Source organism: Ranitomeya imitator, chromosome 1 (assembly GCF_032444005.1).
Source record: "Ranitomeya imitator isolate aRanImi1 chromosome 1, aRanImi1.pri, whole genome shotgun sequence".
In the NCBI taxonomy this organism is placed as follows: domain Eukaryota; kingdom Metazoa; phylum Chordata; class Amphibia; order Anura; family Dendrobatidae; genus Ranitomeya; species Ranitomeya imitator.
This window is the reverse complement of record NC_091282.1, coordinates 1,115,613,781-1,115,631,162: the sequence shown is the minus strand read 5'-3', so window position 1 is coordinate 1,115,631,162 and position 17,382 is coordinate 1,115,613,781. Positions and strand designations below refer to the sequence as shown.

Sequence of the window (17,382 nt, the reverse complement as noted above, 5' to 3'; positions counted from 1 at the left end):
CACTCTTTGTTTCATTGCAGCTATTTGGTAAATTCAAAAAAGTTCATTTTTTTCTCATTAATGTTCACTCTGCACCCCATCTTGACTGAAAAAAAACAGAAATGTAGTAATTTTTGCAAATGTAATAAAAAATAAAAACTGAAATATCACATGGTCATAAGTATTCAGACCCTTTGCTCAGACACTCATATTTAAGTCACATGCTGCCCATTTCCTTGTGATCCTCCTTGAGATGGTTCTACTCCTTCATTGGAGTCCAGCTGTGTTTAATTAAGCTGATAGGACTTGATTTGGAAAGGCACACACCTGTCTATATAAGACCTCACAGCTCACAGTGCATGTCAGACCAAATGAGAATCATGAGGTCAAAAGGAACTGGCCAAGGAGCTCAGAGACAGAACTGTGGCAAGACACACATCTGGCCAAGGTTACAAAAGAATTTCTGCAGTACTTAAGGTTCCTAGGAGCTCAGTGGCCTCCATAATCCTTAAATGGAAGAAGATTGGGACAACCAGAAGACTTCTTAGACCTGGCCGTCCAGCCAAACTGAGCAATCATGGGAGAAGAACCTTGGTGAGAGAGGTAAAGAAGAACCCCAAGATCACTCAAGCTGAGCTCCAGAGATGCAGCAGGGAGACGGGAGAAAGTTCCACAAACTCAATCACTGCAGCCCTCCACCATTCAGGCCTTTATGGCAGAGTGGATCAACAGAAGCCTCTCCTCAGTGCAAGACATATGAAAGCCTGCACAGAGTTTGCTAAAAACTCATGAAGGATTCCCAGACTATGAGAAATAAGATTGTCTGGTCTGATGAGATGAAGATAGACCTTTTTGGTGACAATTCTAAGCGGTATGTGTTTAAAAAACCAGGCACTGCTCATCACCTGCCCAATACAATCCCAACAGTGAAGCATGGTGGTGGTAGCATCATGCTATGGGGGTGTTTTTCAGCTGCAGGGACAGGACGACTGATTGTCATTGAAGTAAACTTTAATGCTGCCAAGTACAGAGATATCCTGGATGAAAACCTTTTCCAGAGTGCTCTGGACCTCAGACTTGGCCAAAGGTTCATATTACAACAAGATAATGACCCTAACCACACAGCTAAAATAACAATGGAGTGGCTTCAGAAGAACTCTGGAGAGACCTGAAAATGGCTGTTCACCATCCAACCTGACGGAACTGGAGAGGATCTGCAAGGAAGAATGGCAGAGGATCCCCAAATCCAGGTGTGAAAAACTTGTTGTATAAGGGTATGTGTCCACGTGCAGTAAACGCTGCGTGTTTGACTCTGCATAGGGACGCAGCGTCAAACACGCAGCGTCCAGATGTTACAGCATAGTGGAGGGGATTTAATGAAATCCCGTCTCCACTATTCGTGGTAACACGCACGCGGCGGCCCTGCGACTCCGGACATGCTGCGCGTCTTTTCAGATCGCAGCATGTCCGTATATCTTGCGGCGACGCTGCGTCGCCGCAAGATATAGCACAGGGCCCTATGGTGGAGAGCGATGATCCCGGATGTGTGCTGTGAACACATCCGGCATCATCGCGTCCCAGAAAGGGGGCGGGGCTTACCGCAGAGCGGCTAAGCCGCTCCGACGATACCGCCGGCCATCCTGAACGTGGACACGCAGCCTTATTCCCAAGAAGACTCATCTCTGTACTAGCTCAAAAGGTGCTTCTACTCAATACTGAGCTAAGGGTCTGAATACTTATGACCATGTGATATTTCAGTTTTTCTTTTTTAATAAATTTGCAAAAATTACTACATTTGTTTTTCAGTCAAGATGGGGTGCAGAGTGAACATTAATGAGAAAAAATGATCTTTTTTTTAATTTACCAAATGGCTGCAATGAAATAAAGAGTGAAAAATTTAAAGGGGTCTGAATACTTTCCGTACCCACTGAAGATCTTTAAATGGGTATTGCTACCTTAGTAAATGATGGCATATTGCCATCTCCTAATGATGAGGGTTTGATCTATGGGACCCCCACCCATTCTGCTACAGTGGTGCATCCTCTTTACAGTTTTTCTCTGAAATGTAGATGAATACTGAATAGAGCACCTACTGCAGCAGGCGGCCGGTATGACCCTACAGAGATGGAAAACTCTGAAAGGAGTGCAGTGCTGTTGCCCCTTCATTATTAGGATCGGTACAGGTTTCATAGGCTGGGCCCTTAGGGATTCTAAAAATATTACTTTTTCAAAAATCCAAATTATAATTTTTCAAAAGAGGGCAATCATTATACTTTTATTTCTTACTTAACGCTATATTTTCTTCACATTTTATTGAAGTAAATCTTTGCTCTTTCGTTGGTTTAATAGTCTAGTGGGTCGTTGTACTCAATGACTAAAATGGATGTCCCTTTAAAATGTTATCATCATAAGGTTACATATGTGTAAAATAACAAACATAGCTATTACTCGCCCTCCCCAGGTCCAGCCCTGCCTCTCCGCTGCAGCTCGGCTGCAAAGGTGACGTCACGTCTATAGCGATCAAATCCTCTGCAGCCAATCACAGCACTCGGAGGCTCTGCCGATGTCGATGGCAGGAGCTGCTGTGATTGGCTGCACCAGTTATGAGCGCTGATGATGTGACAACGCTGGACTCACGGAGGTAACTGCTTTGTTTGTTGTTCTATTCATGTGTTTGTGGGACAACCCCTTTAAGGCATGGGAATTATGTTGAGTATTATAAGAGCATTAACCTTCTATTTCCATTGTAGTTTGTGCATCGGGCATACATTAGGCGGCCCTCAATGTCTGCCGCTATGGCAGAAGTACAATCTATAATGCACACTTCTCCCTGACTGGGCTTCTGCCATAACAATAGCAATAAATCCCAATAAATTCTGCTTTCAGTGCTGCGTATGATATGATGTCTTTTACTAAATGCTTTGGCCACATGGTCAAATATTCTCACCACGGGTGCTCCACATGATGCATTGTGAAGGTTTGGCCTCTAATTCCCAACTTTTCATATTTGGAGGACTCCTTTAATTATTAACCTATTATCAGATTTCACAATCTTGCTCACTAGACCAATGTTACTGGTAGATTACTGTCTTTTAGTGAGTATGTTACTATTTGGCCTTGAAATAGATTTGATGGACAACCCAGAGAAACCACTGAATCTTTTACCAGTGATTGAGACTTTAAATCATGACCTGTTGGGGATACTTAGAGAGGTTCTCCACTTAAATCCACTTTTACAAAAAACATGGTAACTGCAGAAGTCAGAGGCAGACACAGGTTTAGGTCCCACCCGGCTAAGCCTCTTCTCATGTTTAGTGATATATATGCCTTGACTTTAAGGACGTCTGTCAGCAGTTCCAACCTCTAATAACTGCGGTCAGTGCTACATAGGAGAGGCGTAAATGTGTTTAAAGGGAACTTGTCATCAGTGTTTTAGGGGGCAATCAAAGGTGGGGACATATAGGTACGTGTTCACAATTACAATACTACCTATGTCATTCCAATACATTGCTTTATTGCAGAGTAATCAATACTTTTATATATATATATGCAATTTAGACTGCTAGTGCTCTGGGTGTTGCAAGTGCACTGATGGTTCACATTGTCATGGTTCTACCCCTCAGTGTGTTTGGGAGGCAGTTACTGACAGCTTTGCCATCCAATATGGTGCAGGGGCGTGCTAAGCTGTCAGTGTGTTGATTGACAGCTCGACTAACCAATCTGAGACGGGGAGGCGTCGGCTGGCTCCAAGTGTTCATTATTCCAGGTGATTACCAGGCTACTTAACTGAGCTCTTTCTTCCAGACCTCTGCCAAACTAGTGTGGTTTGTTTCCTCTGTGCCTCAAGTTCTGTATGTTGATCTTTTGTTGCCTGACCTTGGACTTCATTCTGACCGTCTGTCTGTTTAACCCCATCTGCTCTGATCTGCTATCCTATGGTATTCTGACCTTGGAACGTTACCTGACTATGCTTTTGTCTCTTCCTTCTGTTTATGACGTACCCTCCTGGCTTCTGACTTTGAACTTCTTGACTATCCCGATTCATGGCTTGGCCGTGAAAAGTGACAAGCATCACACTCGTCATCTCTTCAGTTGCCCCCATCTGGTGCCTTTCCCTGCTGATTGTCAGCAGAGATAGAGTGCGTTGTCTGTGACATTATCTACAGACAACAGTCTCCACTGCCAATTAAACAGTCAAGTGTCAAGTGGGGCAGAACTGAAGAGGAGACGTGGACTGCAAGTGCAATGCCCAGCGCACTTGCAGTCTATTTTACATATGGATACTAGTATGGATTTCTCTGTAATGAAGCAATGGATCAGGGAGTTATAGGTATCATTTTAATTATTAAATATTGACAGCTACTACATTACCTCTGGTTGCACCTCTATAATGCTGCTAATGGGTTAACTTTAAAGGGGTATACTTATGTAATTAAATTGCTTTAGTTTGCTAGACAGCGTGAAAATGAGCAAGTTTGCAATTGACCTGCTTATTCAATTTGTTTGCATTCTTATGCTGAGTTTTTACCTTACATAGTGTACAGCTTTCTTCCAAGTAGCTTGCCCACCAGAGCCTGGTTGATTTTGCACAGTAGTTACATTCCTGTAGAGGAGTTAACTCCTAACATCCCAGTCATCTCTCACCAGCCTATTGATTTCTATATAGCAGTTAGTTGCTCATCTTCCTATAAGCTTCTTAAAAGAGCTCTTATCCGTCCTGAATAATCACAATCTCCCAGCATTGGCAGAGCAGCTTCCAGAGCAGTTCTCTTAATCATGGCACTCACTTCCCTGAACTTTCTGCTTGTTCAAATGCCCCGTTATCTTTCTGTGTAAATATAGTGAACAAAGTTCAGAGCTTCAGAGCCAACACTTACATATCTTAATGTGTTGTAGCAAGAAGGAGCTCCTGACCAGAGCTGTCACTCAGTGTGGCACACCCGCCCCCCACCCACAACAGCCAGGAAGTAAGGAGACTGCAGAGCTGTGAGCTGCTCAAGAGACAACTCGAGAATACCCATTTAAGTATATTTTTGGGCCTTTAGCAGCAGAAAATTTTTATAGTGTTCTCAACTTTCTTTAGTAAGCTGTCCATGACCCCTCCTCTGTGCTCTTATATGATGACTATAGCAGGCTCCTGGTTGAATGATACAGCATAACAGGTTGTGAAATGCTTGCTTCAGATACCCAAGAACATTTCAGCATTAGGGCCGCCCAGTAAGCCCTTTCCAGATCTGGATGTTTGCAGTTATGCCTTTTTATTCACACGCTTGCTTAAACCATACAAATAGACTACACCTCTCCTATATAGCACCCTCAGCATTTTTGAAGGGTCAACCCTTTACCCTTTAATTTATTTTGAGATAGCAAAAGTAACTTGGCAGAAGCCACCTCTCATCAATCCTCAACTCAACCTGCAGTATTAACAAGATTTTTCCTAAAAAAAAAATAAGTGGAGAACATCTTTAAGGCAGATCTGTCACCACATTTTATAATGTAAACTTCATGCATTATTAAAAGTATTACAACAGTCTTATCAGATCTTTGAGATTTATTTAATGGAGATAGCAGTTTTCCTTACAAAAGTGACCAGCACTTTTGTCCTTAAAATAGTGGCTCATGGTAGCGCATGTGACCAGATCAGTCGATCAGCCTCAACACCTCACGTGGGAAAGCAGCTTTCCTATTGGAGGAGGCTAATGGACAGGTCTGGTCATAAGCTCCTCCATCAGCCGCCATTGTATGGTCACTTTGTGAGGAAAGCTGTGTTGCCCAGAGAAAGTGGTCAACCCTATTAAACAGATCTCATATACTTGATGAGAGTGTTGTACTTAATTTTGAAAAATAATGTCAGAATGGCTGTCGAATCGTAATAATAAAATGAGCATTTTTCGAGTCTAGCTAAAGAGTGAGAGTGTTCATTAGTCCAAGTGTATTCAGCCTCCACCTGCACAACCTTAATAACAGCTGCAGCTTATACTCAGCAGTGTGAGGTTTCAAAAGCAGCAGGGAGGAGTGACGCTGAGGATAAAAGAAGCCTAGATGGATGGAAGTTTAAACCTGCAGAAGGGATTATACAGCCATTCTGGTATGGATATCCAAATTAAGTACAACAGCCTCATCATATATTTAATAATGTATATAGTTTATATTGCAAAATCTGGTGGCAAGTTTGCTTTAGGATCCAAAAGTAACATTTAGTTCTAAATGGTCAAAAATATTCAGTGTGCCCGCCGCATGCTTGTCAATGTATTTAGCTTTTTAAATGTGCAAAAAACTCACAGCTTTAATGTTTTACTGCAAAATGTTACCAGAAAATAATCCTATTATTTTGGGTGCAGGTCTACTGTTAACCCTCCAGGCTACCAGCCCTATTAATTCTTTGTATTTTCAGGGCTTTATATGCTATGGTGGTGGCTTTTTGACTGTAATTGCCAATTCCTTTCTCTCTTACAATCTTGCATGACCGGTGTTTTGCTGTATTGCATGTGTTTGATCTCTATTCAGTCTACTCGGATCCATTTTCCCAATGCCTCGTGTAATCTATGCTATGGCGGACGATGGGTTGCTTTTCAAATCTCTAGCTCAGATCAGTCCAAGGACGAAGACCCCTGTAATTGCCACCCTCTCGTCTGGTGCAGTGGCAGGTGAGATCGCTCAGGAATAAATGGTGCCAACCAATGGTAGCATGTTTGCGTACATTGTATTAATGGTGACATCGCAGTTTCTTTGTTAAGTTTGTCGATATCCATTTCATATCCTAATTCAACTCTTGAAGTTTACTTTATTCTTTTGTCATGAAGAGAAATTGAACCATGTGCCCTTGAAAACCACACGTAGTGAAAAGATTGATAGTTGACGCTTGTGATCGCAGTGATCCTGTGGTGGTCAATGGTAAAGGATTTCATGCTTTCTTCACACCATCTCACTTTGGGCTTGCTGACTTTACACCCGTGTAGTTCTTTAGAGCAAAAAGCAGCTTTTCAACATCCATCATTTTTCTATTCTAGCCTGCTGGGCTCTATGTTTCCTCTCCCCCGAATTCTGTTTGCCATGGCAAGAGACGGTTTACTATTTAGATTTCTTTCCAACGTGAGCGCGCGGCAGTCGCCAGTTGCTGCCACACTGACAGCTGGTGCGATCTCTGGTAAGATGTGAAATAGCAGATTTATGGAAAATGGCTCGTGGTGGTTTGCATGCAGGTTTATCAGTGGCATCTTCTTCGTATCTTTCTCTGCATGGAAGTCGTGGGTGAGATACTGCCTTAATTGTAAAGGGAAAACGACCATCTAAATTGCACATTTTTAGAAGTGAAATAATCATCGCTGCTTCTCTCTTCCCTTATTTCATTTGTATCGTGTATGCATGCATTACATGGGTTAATATTACAATAGACCTACTCTGAAGAGGCAAGCATGATGTGGACTGAACCATGACATTTATGACATCACAAGTTTTTTGGTCCTTAGTTCTGCCCACAAACTGATTGCCCTACTAGACCTCCGCCATAAGGGGCAAAAGTACACATCCAAGGCACATATATATGTTCTCATTATGGGAATCCTGGAGACTTTCTGGTCTCATCAGAAGTATTAGGAGCCACAGTTTATAATACTTTCTCATTTGACGTTCAAGATGAATTTCTTCATCCAACTCAACTCATCATTTTGCCTGTCATTGCTGAGGTCCAGTATGTGGAGAGGTCAGCCATATTTACTTTATTCACAAACTTGTAGAATGTAACACATTTGCTGTCATCATTTCCATCTCTCCTTGAGTCGCTATGTGGATCTTCATCTTTCTGCCAGCTTAGAAGTCCCATAAAAGTGAATTTTACCTGCAATTGTTGAAGCTACATTACCAACCAAGCACATCTAGCAAGGATGGTGTTTAGTGTCAAAGCTTCTCGTTTCAATGCAAGTTTTCACACATGAAATTGCAGATCTCAAATTCTACAGCCTTTCCCAACAGCAACAATAGCAATAATGATAATAATAGTATAGTGACAGCTTTAAAGCACAAATGTGATGTAAAAAGAGCTGCAGATACAAGTGCTTCTCACTAAATTAGAATGTCATCAAAAAGTTAATTTCTTTCACTTCTTCAATACAAAAAGTGAAACTCGTATATTATATAGAGTCATTAGAGGGTGATCTATTTCTAGTGTTTATTTATGCTAATGTTGATGATTATGGTTTACAGCCAATGGAAACCCAAAATTATCTCAGTAAATTAGAATATTGAAAAATGATTTTAAAATTCGAAATGTTGGCCTACTGAAATGTATGTTCAGCAAATGCACTCAGTACTTGGTCGAGGTTCCTTTTGCATCAATTACTGCATCAATGCGGCGTGGCATGGAGGCGATCAGCCTATGGCACTGCTTAGGTGTTATGGAAGCCTAGGTTGCTTTGACAGCAGCCTTCAACTCATCTGCATTGTTGGGTCTGGTGTCTCTCATCTTCCTCTTGACAATACCCCATAGATTCTCCATGGGGTTAAGGTCAGGTGAGTTTGCTGGCCAATCAAGAACAGTGATACTGTTGTTTTTAAATCAGAAATTGGTACTTTTGGCAGTGTGGACAGGTGCTAAGTCCTGCTGGAGAATGAAATTTCCATCTCCAAAAATCTTGTCGGCAGAGGGAAGCATGAAGTGCTCTAAAATTTGCTGGTAAATGGCTGCACTAACTTTGGCCTTCATAACACACAGTGGACCTACACCAGTAGATGACATGGCTCCCCAAACCATCACTGATTGCGGAAACTTCACAGCAGACCTCAAGCATCTTGGATTGTGGCCTCTCCACTCTTCTTCCAGACTCTGGAACGTTTATTTCCAAATGAAATGCAACATTTACTTTCATCTGAAAACATCACCTTGGACCACTGAGCAACAGTCCAGTTCTTTTTCTCCTTGGCCCAGGTAAGAAGCTTCTGGCGTTTTCTATTGGTCATGAGTGGCTCGACACAAGGAATGTGACACTTGTAGCCCATGTCCTGCATACATTTGTGTGTGGTGGGTCTTGAAGCAATGACTGCAGCAGCAGTCCACTCCTTGTGAATCTCCCCAAATTTTTGAATGGCCTTTTCTTAACAATCCTTTCAAGGCTGCGGTTATCCTGGTTGCTTGTGAACCTTTTTCTACCATACTTTTTCCTTCCACTCAACTTTCCATTAATATGCTTGGATACAGCACTCTGTCAACAGCCAGCTTCTTTAGTAATGACCTTTTGTGGCTTCCACTCCTGTGGAGTGTCTCAATGACTGCCTTCTGGACATCTGTCAAGTCAACAGTCTTCCCCATGATTGTGGAGCCTACTGAAACAGACTAGGGGACCTGTTAAAATGCTTAAGAAGCCTTTGCAGGTGTTTTATGTTAATTATTCTAATTTACTGAGATAATGACTTTTGGGTTTTCATTGGCTGTAAGACATAATCATCAACATTAACAGAAATAAACACTTGAAATACATCAATCTGTTTGTAATGACTCTATATAATATACAGTTACGTCCATATATATTTGGACAGAGACAACATTTTCTAATTTTGGTTATAGATATTACCACAATGAATTTTAAACAAAACAATTCAGATGCAGTTGAAGTTCAGACTTTCAGCTTTCATTTGAGGGTATCCACTTTAAAATTGGATGAAGGGTTTAGGAGTTTCAGCTCCTTAACATGTGCCACCCTGTTTTTAAAGGGACCAAAATAATTGGACAGATTCAATAATTTTAAATAAAATGTTCATTTCTAGTACTTGGTTGAAAACCCTTTGTTGGCAATGACTGCCTGAAGTCTTGAACTCATGGACATCACCAGATGCCGTGTTTCCTCCTTTTTGATGCTCCTTCAGGCCTTCACTGCGGTGGTTTTCAGTTGCTGTTTGTTTGTGGGCCTTTCTGTCTAATGTTTAGTCTTTAACAAGTGAAATGCATGCTCAATTGGGTTGAGATCAGGTGACTGACTTGGCCATTCCAGAATATTCCACTTCTTTGATTTAATAAACTCCTGGGTTGCTTTGGTTTTATGTTTTGGGTCATTGTCCATCTGTAGTATGAAACGACGACCAATCAGTTTGGCTGCATTTGGCTGGATCTGAGCACACAGTATGGCTCTGAATACCTCAGAATTCATTTGGCTGCTTCTGTCCTGTGTCACATCATCAATAATCACTAGTGACCCAGTGCCACTGGCAGCCATGCATGCCCAAGCCATCACACTGCCTCCGCCGTGTTTTACAGATGATGTGGTATGCTTTGGATCATGAGCTGTACCACGCCTTCACCATACTTTTCTCTTTCCATCATTCTGGTAGAGGTTGATCTTGGTTTCATCTGTCCAAAGAATGTTCTTCCAGAACTGTGCTGGCTTTTTTAGATTTTTTTAGCAAAGTCCAGTCTAGCCTTTTTATTCTTGATGCTTATGAGTGGCTTGCACCGTGCAGTGGACTCTCTGTATTTACTTTCATGCAGTCTTCTCTTTATGGTAGATTTGGATATTGATACGCCGACCCCCTGGAGAGTGTTGTTCACTTGGTTGGCTGTTGTGAAGGGGTTTCTCTTCACCATGGAGATTATTCTGCGATCATCCACCACTGTTGTCTTCTGTGGGCGCCCAGGTCTTTTTGCATTGATGAGTTCACCAGTGCTTTCTTTCTTTCTCAGGATGTACCAAACTGTAGATTTTGCCACTCCTAATATTGTAGCAATTTCTCTGATGGTTTTTTCTGTTTTCGCAGCTTAAGGATGACTTGTTTCATCTGCATGGAGAGCTCCTTTGACCGCATGTTTACTTCACAGCAAAACCTTCCAAATGCAAGCACCACACCTCAAATCAACTCCAGGCCTTGTATCTGCTTAATTGAGAATGACATAATGAAGGGATTGTCCACACCTGTCCATGAAATAGCCTTGGAGTCAATTGTCCAATTACTTTTGGTCCCTTTAAAAACAGGGTGGCACATGTTAAGGAGCTGAAACTCCTAAACCCTTTATCCAATTTTAATGTGGATACCCTCAAATGAAAGCTGAAAGTCTGAACTTCAACTGCATGAATGTATGAGTTTCACTTTTTGTATTGAAGAACTGAAATAAATTAACTCTTTGACAATATACTAATTTAGTGAAAATCACTTGTATCCCTTCCTGTTGGCTCAAGACTAAAGGGAACTTGACAGCCGATGCATGCTGCCCGATCCGCAAGCAGCATTTATCTCGCTGCATGATTTTAGCAAGGTATGTTTGAAATGTTGGGGAGTTTCAGAGAAAACATGCTTTAAAATTCACACATGAGACAGGTCCCCGGCGGCTTCTCCCCACCGGCTCTCCTTGAGTAACAAGTCTCTCCATATAATAATAATATAATAATCTTTATATAGTGCCAACATATTCCGCAGCACTTTAACAATTCAGAGGTTCATATACAACAGTCATTAGTAACAGAGTTAAAGATAATACAATAAGTAAAGTGAAAAAAATGATGGCCCTGCTCGTAAGAGCTTACAATCTACAGTGAGGTGGGGGAGACACAATGTTCAGGGGCTTATTTACTATGATGGTCCTGCCATCTTGAGGAAATGGGGAATAGATAAAGGCTGCATGAGGTAGTCACCAGCCAGTATTTGTAGTGCTTTTGGGTGCGGTGGAGTTGGATGGAGAGTTATATTAAAAGAAATAGTGAATGGGCTATATATAAAAGGACTTTGATTAGGGAACTTGATAGGCCACCTTAAACAGATGTCTTTTTAGAGGGTGCCTAAAACTGTAAGTTGTGGTTAGTCCTAATTTCTTGGGGTAGAGCATTCCAGTGGATTGGTGCAACTCAGGAGAAGTCTTGGACCCATATAAACATTTGCAGGCAGAGACCTGTCACTTAAGGAGAGTCAGTGGGGAGAAGCGACAGCATGTCAGAGTCAACTATACCTGGCTGAAATCTTGTGGTCAGTGTGAGATACATATTGCCCATGGATCGAGCAGCATGTATCAGCTGTCAGGTTCCCTTTAAATGAAGCAGAGGAGTTCATGCATGACCATCGCTCAATTTCTCCTACTAATGTAGTATCTAGGAAGAATTTGGGGATTAAGAGCCCCATTGTAGTGATCATGAGGGTCTCAGTGATCAGATGTTTATCACTTGTCCTGTGTGATTAATATCCATGTTGGGAATATCCATTTATAGGAAATTTTCGGTTGACTTTTGCTAATTAATGTGAGAATAGCATGGTGTAGGGGCAGAGAGCTTGATTCCAGGGATGTGTTACTTACTAGGCTGTGTGTTGTAGTTTCAATAAAATCACTATCAGCAGGAGATTATCATTAGAGGACTAGCTGCCTCATGCTGTGTAGTCCTTCTGCTCTATGTAACCCCACCCCACCACTGATTGGCAGCTTTCCATGTGCACTGCATATTGGCAGAAAGCTGCCAACCAGTGGTGTGGGTGGGGCTAGACAAAGCTCAGCATTCAGAGAACCGCTAGATATACAGTAGATGTAATAGTGATTTTATCAAAACCACCAAGCAGACCAATAACTGACTCATCACTGGAACCAGGGTCTCTGTTGCTCATTCATGCTGCTTTCAGATTATATAGCAATAAGCTTCTGACTGGTTCCGTTAAATAAAGAGACCCATTACTTCATTACTTCTGTAGTCTCTATTTCCTCATTGAACTATCGGTAGATTGACTAATTTGGAATGGAGACTCGTTAATAAAGGAACATTGTCTGTTTTCTCGCTAGCGCAGTGTGATGGAGTTCTCCATGCTGAAATGCTCCCAGTGGGTAATCAGGTACAGCTAGGATCAGATGCTGCACAGCCTTTTCAGTAGCTGCATCTTTGATTTAGGGATGGACCTCAACTAATAGTCAGGCATACAGCAGCTGTGTTACCCTTGATGAGAACTCAAAGTTTGAGAAGCCCTGATGTAGATAACCTACAAATTTTCTTCTTGTGTGAAGTCAGCCATAGTGGGGGTCCGCAGAGCACATGTGCACTGCCATGTGCGCTCTCCTGATAGTGGGTACAGTTGGGTAGTCACACTTTGCCATCGGTCCCTTTAAATAGTTTATTATATCCCAATGTATATGGCTGGCAATAAGTGGAAGCCCATAGGTGTGTTGACATTTAGGAGAGTTACCTGAAATGTTGAAAGCTGCAAGTTTGTATATGTGTGTATATTATTATATGTGATAATAATCATTGTTATATGTATCATGCTATGTTTGACTTTTTATTTTAAGGTTGAAGAACACAAAGAGTAACTACAGATGTTGCAGAAAACAAGGAATCCTTTATAGATACACTGTATATACACTGATCAACTATACTGTAACAGTAAAGGGAATCTGTCAACAGGTTTTGCTATGTAATCACAGAGCAGCATGATGTAGGGGCGGCAGAGAGCCTGATTGCAATGATGTGTCACTTACTCTGATGCTTGATGTAGTTTTGATAGAATCCCTGCTTTCTCTGCTGTTAATGTAACAGTGATCAGATTGCTGAGCTGTGTATAACCCCGCCCACACTGCTCATAGGCAGCTCCCTGTGTACACTGTGAATTGTCAGCAAGCTGCCAATCAGTGGTGGGGGTGTGGCTGTACAGATTAGCTGGACTGCCTGGCACTGGAGACCTAGTCCGATAGTAATAATCTTCTGCTGAAAAAACACTGAGTGTATCGAAACTACAGCACACTGCCTGACAACACATCCCTGGAATCAGGCTCTCTTGCCCTATATTATGCTGCTCTGAGATTAAAGGGGATCTGTCAGTAGGAGAAACCCTCCTACTCTGTCTATATGGGCACATGGGTCCTAGGAAGCTGAACAAGATGATCTCTTGATAGCTGCATGATTAAATGAGCTGTTAAGATCTATGAGCCGGGCATAGATCTTCCTGAAACTTACCTTCCAGAGCTTATTTTAAATAGAAGAGAGCATTACCAGTGTGAGATGTAATGGCTGCCCTTTGCTCTCCTGATATCACTGCAGATCTGTGTGCGATTATAACTGCAGGTTCCTCTCAGCTTCCATCTCACAAGCAGCCAGGGTGGCAATATTGTTGCAATACAGCAGAGCTGTGAGAACTGCAGCTACTAACATATTTATGAGACAGAGATCAGTTCTGCTTGTTACAGTGTTAGTTATATGTAATATATGGTAATGTCCCCTTTCATAATAATCTCTGGAAGCAGATTCTCAGGGAGATCAGTGTCTGGCCCATAGATCTTATCGGCTCATTTACATATAAGAGAGATGTGGAACTGATAGTGTTGAGTTTTTATCCAATGTTTTAGGGCTTTCTCTTCCAAACTCTATTGCTGAGCTGTGAGCTGTGTTGTACCCTCACTGTTCTATATCACCCTTAGACCTCCTTCACATGAACGTGTCTCATCCATTTTTTTCACAGATGCCACACATACCCATTATAATCTACTAGATGGTGGCTCGATTCTAACGCATTGGGTATTCTAGAATATGCATGTCCACCTAGTATATTGCCCAGCCACATAGTATATTGCCCAACCACATAGTATATTGCCCAGTCACGTAGTATATTGCCTGGCCACGTAGTATATTGCCCAACCACGTAGTATATTGCCCAACCACATAGTATATTGCCCAGTCACATAGTATATTGCCCAGTCACGTAGTATATTGCCCAGTCATGTAGTATATTGCCCAGTCACGTAGTATATTGCCCAGTTACGTAGTATATTGCCCAGTTACGTAGTATATTGCCCAGCCACATAGTATATTGCCCAGCGACGTAGTATTCAGCACAAAGCCACCTAGTATATTGCCCAGTCACGTAGTATATTGCCCAGTCACGTAGTATATTGCCCAGTGACGTAGTATATTGCCCAGCGACGTAGTATTCAGCACAGAGCCACGTAGTATATTGCCCAGCCACGTAGTATATTGCCCAGTCACGTAGTATATTGCCCAGTCACGTAGTATATTGCCCAGTCACGTAGTATATTGCCCAGTCACGTAGTATATTGCCCAGTCACGTAGTATATTGCCCAGTCACGTAGTATATTGCCCAGTCACGGAGTATATTGCCCAGTCACGGAGTATATTGCCCAGTCACATAGTATATTTCTCAGTTACATAGTATATTGCCCATCCACATAGTATATTGCCCAGTCACGTAGTATATTGCCCAGTCACGGAGTATATTGCCCAGTCACATAGTATATTTCTCAGTTACATAGTATATTGCCCATCCACATAGTATATTGCCCAGCGACGTAGTATTCAGCACAGAGCCACGTAGTATATTGCCCAGCGACGTAGTATATTGCCCAGTCACGTAGTATATTGCCCAGCGACGTAGTATATTGCCCAGTCACGTAGTATATTGCCCAGCGATGTAGTATTCAGCACAGAGCCACGTAGTATATTGCCCAGTCACATAGTATATTGCCCAGCCATGTAGTATATTGCCCAATCACGTAGTATATTGCCCAATCACGTAGTATATTGCCCAATCACGTAGTATATTGCCCAGTCACATAGTATATTGCCCAGCCACGTAGTATATTGCCCAGCGACGTAGTATTCAGCACAGAGCCACATAGTATATTGCCCAGTCATGTAGTATATTGCCCAGCGACGTAGTATATTGCCCAGTCACGTAGTATATTGCCCAGTCACATAGTATATTGCCCAGTCACATGGTATATTGCCCAGTCACGTGGTATATTGCCCAGTCACGTAGTATATTGCCCAGTCACGTAGTATATTGCCCAGTCACGTAGTATATTGCCCAGTTACGTAGTATATTGCCCAGTTACGTAGTATATTGCCCAGCCACATAGTATATTGCCCAGCGACGTAGTATTCAGCACAAAGCCACCTAGTATATTGCCCAGTCACGTAGTATATTGCCCAGTCACGTAGTATATTGCCCAGTGACGTAGTATATTGCCCAGCGACGTAGTATTCAGCACAGAGCCACGTAGTATATTGCCCAGCCATGTAGTATATTGCCCAGTCACGTAGTATATTGCCCAGTCACGTAGTATATTGCCCAGTCACGTAGTATATTGCCCAGTCACGTAGTATATTGCCCAGCCACATAGTATATTGCCCAGTGACGTAGTATATTGCCCAGCGACGTAGTATTCAGCACAAAGCCACCTAGTATATTGCCCAGTCACGTAGTATATTGCCCAGTGACGTAGTATATTGCCCAGCGACGAAGTATTCAGCACAGAGCCACGTAGTATATTGCCCAGCCACGTAGTATATTGCCCAGTCACATAGTATATTGCCCAGTCACGGAGTATATTGCCCAGTCACGGAGTATATTGCCCAGTCACGGAGTATATTGCCCAGCCACATAGTATATTGCCAAGTCATGTAGTATATTGCACAGCCACGTAGTATATTGCCCAGTCACGTAGTATATTGCACAGTCACGTAGTATATTTCTCAGTTACATAGTATATTGCCCATCCACATAGTATATTGCCCAGCGACGTAGTATTCAGCACAGAGCCACGTAGTATATTGCCCAGTCACGTAGCATATTGCCCAGTCACGTAGTATATTGCCCAGTCACGTAGTATATTGCCCAGTTACGTAGTATATTGCCAAATCATGTAGTATATTGCCCAGTCATGTAGTATATTGCCCAGTTACGTAGTATATTGCCCAGTTACGTAGTATATTGCCCAGTTACGTAGTATATTGCCCAGCCACATAGTATATTGCCCAGCGACGTAGTATTCAGCACAAAGCCACCTAGTATATTGCCCAGTCACGTAGTATATTGCCCAGTCACGTAGTATATTGCCCAGTGACGTAGTATATTGCCCAGCGACGTAGTATTCAGCACAGAGCCACGTAGTATATTGCCCAGCCACGTAGTATATTGCCCAGTCACGTAGTATATTGCCCAGTCACGTAGTATATTGCCCAGTCACATAGTATATTGCCCAGCCACGTAATATATTGCCCAATCACGTAGTATATTGCCCAGTCACGTAGTATATTGCCCAGTCACGTAGTATATTGCCCAGTCACGTAGTATATTGCCCAGTCACATAGTATATTGCCCAGCCACGTAATATATTGCCCAATCACGTAGTATATTGCCCAGTCACGTAGTATATTGCCCAGTCACGTAGTATATTGCCCAGCCACATAGTATATTGCCCAGCCACGTAGTATATTTCCCAGCGACGTAGTATTCAGCACAGAGCCACATAGTATATTGCCCAGTCATGTAGGATATTGCCCAGCGACGTAGTATATTGCCCAGTCACGTAGTATATTGCCCAGTCACATAGTATATTGCCCAGTCACATAGTATATTGACCAGTGACGTAGTATATTGCCCAGTCACGTAGTATATTGCCCAGCGACGTAGTATTCAGCACAGAGCCACATAGTA

The 17,382-nt window shown here is 42.3% G+C and overlaps 1 protein-coding gene across 5 annotated transcripts in view; it reads left to right on the top strand.

Moving 5' to 3' along the window:
• SLC7A2 (solute carrier family 7 member 2) overlaps positions 1 to 17,382 on the top strand; it is a 155,736-nt gene that overhangs the window by 109,322 nt on the left and 29,032 nt on the right. For 3 of the 5 annotated variants that reach the window (XM_069744398.1, XM_069744399.1, XM_069744400.1), the window contains exon 7: positions 6,487 to 6,626. In XM_069744398.1, coding sequence (XP_069600499.1) covers positions 6,487 to 6,626 — 140 coding nt within the window. Of the gene's footprint in view, positions 1 to 6,486; positions 6,627 to 6,989; positions 7,127 to 17,382 lie in introns of all 5 variants that reach the window. The other 2 variants (XM_069744401.1, XM_069744402.1) reach the window with 1 other exon arrangement.